Genomic DNA, 7201 nt, shown 5'->3' with positions numbered 1-7201 from the left:
CTCCGAAAACCCGGTTCAGAGGGGATTTTCAAAATGTTTGGGGCACGGTAGTCGTGGCGACATGATGTTACTTTGAGAAATGAGAACGCCAGTCACCAGACTGCAGAATCAGGGCGATAATGGTATATTCCTGCACGACCTAAACGCATTCCCTAAACTCTTCAGTGGTCGATGATCAACTTTCAAGTTGATCTATCCTTGCCAGTGGATCGTATAGAATACTAAATGCAAGCTTATGTGTGTCTGTGTGTGTGTGGGGGGGTGGGAGGGTACAAAAATATCTCAACCTCACGGCTTGTCCATCGAATGACGAGCAGTAAAGGGTGGCTCGAAAGATAGTGAAACTTACGAAACTTTTTTATTTCTTTTTTGTCGTTCGGTTAAATAAAAGCTTAGGTAATCATATAGGCTGGCAAGAGTGTTTGCTCACTATATTGTTAGCAAACAGGGATTATCTGGCTTATAAGCAGAACATTCGATAGCAAGCGTTCATAGCCTTTGAAAAGCCAAAATTTGTTACGCCATCGCTTCCATTGGCATTTGAACTTCTAATTTTGAAGTCATTTGAGGATATTTAGAACTGATATGCATAAATATTTCCTCTTGTTTGCGACTGCTGATAGCGACTTTGTAAAGAAGCAGAACAATCGAAATGATAGCTTTTGACTTTAAAATGAAAATAATTTCCGATCAAAAGCGCGTCATAACCGACTGATGACTGAAATGATCTACTTTTGACCACAAACGCATTAAAGTGAACAGTAAACTGCGGCCACGTTTTTCAGTTAAAATGTCAACTGCCTAACATTGATGTCCTCTGATATTATCGACACTTTATCGCACTCGTGTACCATTCACTATCACATTGCATGGGCTGTACTGCCTGACCATAACCTTCAAACCTCGACGTTGCTGCACAATTTACCGTCTCGAGGTGGCGTATACGGTCAGTCGCGTGCAAACCCTGGGGTACGTGGCCGGACAGGAAGCGCAAACGGCGGGCGAATCGAGGCCGCCATCGTTCCTACCTGCCACGTCTTCACGTGAACAACTGCGGAAAGCGGGGCTCCGTGCACTGTCGAGGAAAGAAGCCCTGTCAGTTGGCAGGGGACGCTCGTCAGTGGCAGGACGCAGACAGCGACAGTGCAGCTGCAGCTATGCGCAAAATTAGGGCCTCGTCGACGGGTGCCGTCAAGACGGCGATGTGCCTGCTCGTCATCGTGGTGCTGTGTAAGGTGAGATAACCGGTCTGGGGATTGTCAACAACATCCGCGTCTCAGTCGCACCCGAGTTTTGGTCGACGGTAAATAAAAGGTGGGTCTAGTTTAATCAAGCTCAGACATTCTTGGAGCTTTAAAGTCTTTTGCTTCCTCGTTAGGAGCTGAAGACGCAGGATCGCAAGCAATGTGCTCCTTGAAAATGAAAGGTGCATTGAACCTCATCAGATGCTTATATTTTGAGCTTATATTTTTATTTGAGCTTATTTGAGCTTATACCTATTTTTGAGCTTATATTTTTGCTTACCTATATTTTGATATTTTGGAATGTTTACCATCAAATCATAATAATTTGTAAAAAAAATATATAACGTACCTACCGGTTTCTATTTGTCTAAGCCTAGCCATCACAAGTGCATAACCTGTAAATTATAATACAGCTTAGTATAACAAAGCATAACACTAACGTAATAACCAACATACAGCATTCACTAACAAATCAGCACTCTGCTTATCGCCCAGACCCTTCCTTCCAGCGTGGACTGCAGCCACCAACACATGTCCTTTCGGTTCAAATTCCAGAATAATGCGCTCAGCAGCAGCGCCGGCAAACCGGTCCCCTGGCCTGAGGCGGGACGAACCGGCTGCTAACCTTGGCAACGTGGCTTGTTGGCCCGGTTTGACGGAAAAATCTCGTCTGCGCTCCTGTTTTCCTTGTGCTTCCCTGCGCATCGCACCCGGTCAAGGCCAAGCCCTACATATATTCACAGCTTTATGCAGAACTGTGCGCTCCATGAAGCAAACGATAATTTGGTTAACTGGGAGTTTTTATCCAAATCTTATTGGCCTAGTCGTGGCAGCATGATACCCATTAGGTACAGTATAAAACACATTCATCCATTACAGTATAAAACGCATGACAACCTAAAACAGCAATGATGTGTGTCAGAAATATTATCTTCTTGTTTACCTTCAATACCCAATTAGCCATACATCACACAGGCATTCCCCCCGGTGGACTAGCAGTTACATAGGCAATGTATACTCTGACTCTGTTTTCTTGGCATTTGGCAGACAGCTGGCATGACTCTTTGACATACCAATCCTGCAGAGCACGTCTTAATTAGATGACAGATTATTGATTCGTCTTGGAGCAAATCGAGTTGTGACCGTTTGGAACAATGCGATTGCTAGCAGCTGTTAGTGTTAGGTAACTGCCGCAATAAAATATCTTATCGTTTCATCAAAATTTTAAATATACCTGTAAGCCCTGCAATAAAGTTGCTAACACAGAGTGGCTCTCTCGAAATTCTTGTCATCTGGGAGGCGCTAATAGCATAGCAGTGATTCTCGTAACAAAAGCTTGTACTACATCGCGACGAAAGTAAAAGTTAGAGTTACGACATCTGACTAATGACTAATCCATTTTTTCTGTTTATTTCAGCTCGTTCCACTCATAAGCAAGTTCTGGTAACTGCTCACGATGTCCTCGGAACATGGGACATTTCTCGGTGGCCGGCCGGCAAAATTTTACAGGTTAGGAATGCCGAATCACATGGTGCATGTTGCACTTATGTTGCAAAAATAAATGAATAACTCATAAATAGTAAGAAGTCAAGCCACAGCCTAATTTTTCGATTTATCATTCTGGATAACTTCTTAATTGATGATTTAACAGAATTCAAACATGTCACCGGTCTTTTAACCCGCGCCGGGCCGGGGGGGGGGGTGTTTGAACACCCCCCTTGCGGTTTTTCGCAGATATCTCAAAAACGGCGTCGCGGAGCGCCGCCGTTTTTGGCACACCTGTTCGTGCATCTTTTCCGCACATGTTGTGAAAATTTCAGACCCAGGTCACCTTAGGTCAGGTCACCAGGTCACGCCAAGTGACCTCACCTCAGAAAAAATAAGAATGCTCGTCCTAGCTACACCGACTGAACGATTGCCTTGAAACTTTCAGCGATTGATTAGAGCAACACTATCTATAAAATGTATATCTCGGAATTTTGATATCGGTGATCTAAGGTCAGGTCAATTTTGCGGCCTCTCCATTATAAGTCAATGGGAGAAAATTGAAAAGCGTCTGTTTTGCACGAACGCTATTCTAGACACTCTCAAACATCGAGATGTAGGTAAAATAGACACACTGAACCAGAAAATGGCAACTGTGACCCCTCGTTATGTCCCCGAGGTCATCTCAGGTCACGAACAGAATCTAACAGTTTTTCGATGATAACTTCTGATAGAGGAGTGCTAGAGCGCTGAAAACGCCTTAGATGTGTTCGGCTCGACGTTGCGGATCGACTGATATACAACATGACCTTTTCCGGTCAGGTCCTGACCTTGACCTGAGGTCAAATTTTCAATTTGACCTTTCAAGGTCAAATTATAGTTCATTCGACGCGTCTCGACGAGAGGAACACGGTGCTGGCAAAAGTAATGTCATAGCTCTTTTGAGTCAAAAGTTATTGCCGAAAAAACGTTTTTCGTAAAAACGGCTATTTTTGGAGTTTTTGCCCTCTGGAGGCTAAACTGTTGACCTGAGGTCAAATCTGAGAACATTACTCAGAAAGGTCTGTAAAAGGGCTATCGAATGCGCTTTGTTGCGGCGCTGTAGCTCTATCGGTTCCCGAGATAGCCGTTGGCAGTTTCCAAAATGTTGAAATAGTCAACATTTTACCTTTGGTGACCTCTGGTGACCTGACCTTTGACCTGACCCAAAAAATGACCGAAGTGTTTTCGTTCTTATTTTTGACGTTCTTTCGATTGCCGCTTACTGCGTGTCGCTACGTGGCCCAGGAGCGGAGTTAGAAGGGGGGGGGGTGTTCAAACACCCCCCGCGGCCCGGCGCGGAATCTCAGAGCACCGGCCCGGCGCGGGTTAAAACAACCAATTTGCACTAAATTATTCAAGAGTTCCCATCCTCTACGGCAAACAAAGTACTCACCATGATGTTCAGCTTCATAATAATTTTGAGCTCATCTGTAACGCTTGACACTTAAGCTTGTCAAAATATAATAGCTTTCCTAAAATGTATATGTAATAGACTCCTCTCTGTATACTACCTATCTAACTCGTTAGCTGTCTATCACGTTCAAAGATGATTGCAAATAAATAGGTGTTTGCAAACGTTGTAAGTATGAAGTACAGAAGACTATGCAAACCGGCCTGTAAAAGTTCTCTCCACCGTTGCCACTCTCCTTTACATACGAAACTGACTGTTCTCTCTCGTCTTCACAGATGGACCTGTGGACCCGTCTTCTGTTCCCGAACGGTACCGATTTCCTCTGGGAGTCGAGCACCAAGGTGGCCGACGCGCCGGATGTGGACACCCTGATCCCCCGCCCCCTCACCGGCGGCTTCTGCCAGCGTGGCGAGGAGTGGGCCACGCCAGACATACTGGCCCACGCCGTGGGGAAGGGACCGGTCACCGAGCGTGCCGGCCAGAGCACCGTGTTCCGGCGGGACGGCCGCGTGAAACGGCGCCGACTGGGTCTGTACTCAGCCAGCCGCACACCCAGCGGACTCTGCTGAGAATGTACAGCAGACTGCTGAGAGCGCCCAGCGGACTCTGTTGAGAGCGATACATGGTCTCTGCTGACAGAGCCGAGCTGATGCTGAAAATGCCCAGTGGTCTCAGCTGAGAACAATACATGGACTCTGCTGAGGACGGTACACGAACTCTGCTGAGAACATACAGTGGACTATGCTGAGAAAGCACAGCGTACTGAGCTAAGAACCGTACAGGAGTAATCAAAGTCTGCTTGTATGCGGTTCAGCGGTCGTGAATGATTCGAACGCGAGCAAATGGAACCGAATCCGGGCAAGGTGCAAGGTGGAATTGTAAAACGGTAATTTGCGAATGCTTGACGGGATGTGTGGCATTAGTATAATTGGGTAAAATCCTGCCTTTTTAACCCTCGCCCGCACATGGGGGGGGGGTTGCCACCCCCCAGGTAGTCTTTCTGCTCTGCACTCGACATTTTTAGAGCTAGAAGGCTGATTTTTCGTATAGCTGCTCCTCTATCCTTTCTTGATGTTCACCGAAAATTTCAAGTTTCTGTGACTTTTGGTTTCGGAGATATGACCTTGTTTTTTTTTCAGGTCATGTCATGACCCAAATGGCCAATTCTCAACATCTTGCGTTTGCTATGGGCCTTGTGAGCTTTTGACACCTTGATTTCGGCCTTTTTTGCCAGTCTTACCTCCCACCTATCATGGAACAAGTTGTTCGACGATGTACAGGTGTCAAGGTCAGGGTCAAGGTCAACCTAGGTCATCTAAGATAATTGCGTTTTAGGCAAGCTAAATTTACTTTTTGTGAAGTTTTTTGACTGCATTTCTGGTAAAAGCTTATCAGATCATGATTTCATGTAATATGGACACATAAACAATCGGTGTACACATCAGTATACACACAGCCACACACAGACATACAAACACATATAATTGACCTTGACCTAGCTTGACCTGAAATGACCTCAGCAACAAAAATCTGGTCGGGTAGTGTGACAAAGAGGTTCTAGCTGGCTTGGCACCAGAAAACGGCATCGTCATCGGAATATGCTAAGCAGCCCACTTGATATCCAACGGTGACCCAAAACAGCAACATTTTTTAGTTTGACCTGACCTGGAAGGTCAATGACTGACCTGAGAAGGTAAAACTGGGTATCATTGGATTTGTCTCTTCCCAAAGAATCTTTTTGGTCCTTACCGCTAAGCTCTATCTCCAACAGGAACGAAATGGCGCGGAGGGTGGCAGCCCCCCCCCCCCCCCATGTGCGTTCTAGGATGGGAAAATGGCATGTGCGGGCGAGGGTTAAGAGGCTTGGATGCAAGTGTGCGTGTATTTCGTATTGGTTGTGTTCTTAGAAAGACGACCAACATAAAGTTGAACGTCAAGGAACTCGCGCAGTGTTGGCGATGCAGGCAAATGGTGATAAACACTGCATATCATGTCCGAATCCACTGTAAATAAATGACCAATTGTCTTGTAGTTTCTGTTTGCTATGTGATCAAGCACCGATAATTATTTACAATTATATAGTTGCATTCCTGTATTTGTTCAAAGATTTTTTCACATTTGGGAGGTGTTTTGAAATTTCCTGCGAAAGATGCAAAACAAATTAATTGCGATGGTATGTGCAAATGAGATATGTACACTAACACACGGTCACGAACAGCCTTTATAACCTCGTTAAATTGTGACAGCACAGATACCTACAGTTGTTAGTTATATTGTTGAGGTCCAATTTTGAAAGGATTTAACAACAATTAGACAATTAGATATTGCAGCTGTGCATTCACTTTTCATTCAGAAATCCCACTTTTTCTGATATTTTTTGGCGCTTAACCCGCGACCGCCTGGGGGGTCGGATCCGACCCCCTCCTCCGTTTTTCTTGAATAACTCACGAACCGCTTACCCTATCTACTTGACATTTGGCATACCTTCTTCCCCATCAATTTGACGTCTCCTGTGCACTTTTTAAGAAAAAATTTCCAAAAACTTTTGAGATATATCGATTTTAGTGATGCAACTACGTGGCGTTTTCAGTCAAAAAGTGGTAAATGTTTTAAAAAAAATCGCAAAAAATCGAGGTTTTAAGCAAATTGCAAATTAAGGAAATGAATAGACGCACCTCAACGAGTTCTTTAAAATGGCTATCTCGGATTTTCCATAAAATGCGTTTTTCACCCCGAAAAATTAAAAAAACTATATTTTTTGGAAAACAGCTAATGAAATCCAAAATTTTGGGAATTTCCAAAAAAAAACGGAATATATGTTATAGAGCTCTATTAGAATATTAGATGTCCCAAATTTCAGCTTTCTATCTTGATTTTTGACCCCCAAATTGTAAAAAATAGCTCCAACATGCATAGGGCATGGTGACGTCATAAGCATTTTCGTGAATTAGAGGCACTTCTGAACATCGCATGTGAAAACAAATGGCACCACTAGATTCCTGGGACAAAGCTCGTCTAG

At 44.4% G+C, this 7201-nt stretch overlaps 1 protein-coding gene across 2 annotated transcripts; it reads left to right on the top strand.

Annotated features, from left to right (window-relative positions):
• The first annotated feature begins 797 nt into the window (after positions 1 to 797).
• Positions 798 to 4756, top strand: LOC122364858. Of its 2 annotated transcripts, XR_006253643.1 has the most exons (3): positions 798 to 1235; positions 2662 to 2753; positions 4458 to 4756. XR_006253643.1 is itself a non-coding variant. In XM_043335636.1 (2 exons), exons 1-2 carry the CDS (start codon positions 1158 to 1160, stop codon positions 4749 to 4751), a joined length of 372 nt encoding a protein of 123 aa, XP_043191571.1. In that variant the 5' UTR covers positions 798 to 1157; the 3' UTR covers positions 4752 to 4756. The 2 variants fall into 2 exon arrangements, 1 of the variants encoding a protein (XP_043191571.1); XM_043335636.1 differs by lacking the exon at positions 2662 to 2753.
• The last annotated feature ends 2445 nt before the right edge of the window (positions 4757 to 7201 follow it).

This window comes from Amphibalanus amphitrite, unplaced genomic scaffold (genome assembly GCF_019059575.1).
Source record: "Amphibalanus amphitrite isolate SeventyFive unplaced genomic scaffold, NRLGWU_Aamphi_draft 000703F_arrow, whole genome shotgun sequence".
Taxonomy (NCBI): domain Eukaryota; kingdom Metazoa; phylum Arthropoda; class Thecostraca; order Balanomorpha; family Balanidae; genus Amphibalanus; species Amphibalanus amphitrite.
This window is presented reverse-complemented; position numbering and strand designations above follow the sequence as displayed.

Bases quoted from the DNA above. Each gene is read 5' to 3' on its own strand.
- LOC122364858 (XM_043335636.1), top strand. From the start codon at position 1,158: ATGCGCAAAATTAGGGCCTCGTCGACGGGTGCCGTCAAGACGGCGATG. The intron at 1,236-4,457 runs GTGAGATAACCG...TCGTCTTCACAG, and splicing joins TCATCGTGGTGCTGTGTAAG to ATGGACCTGTGGACCCGTCT.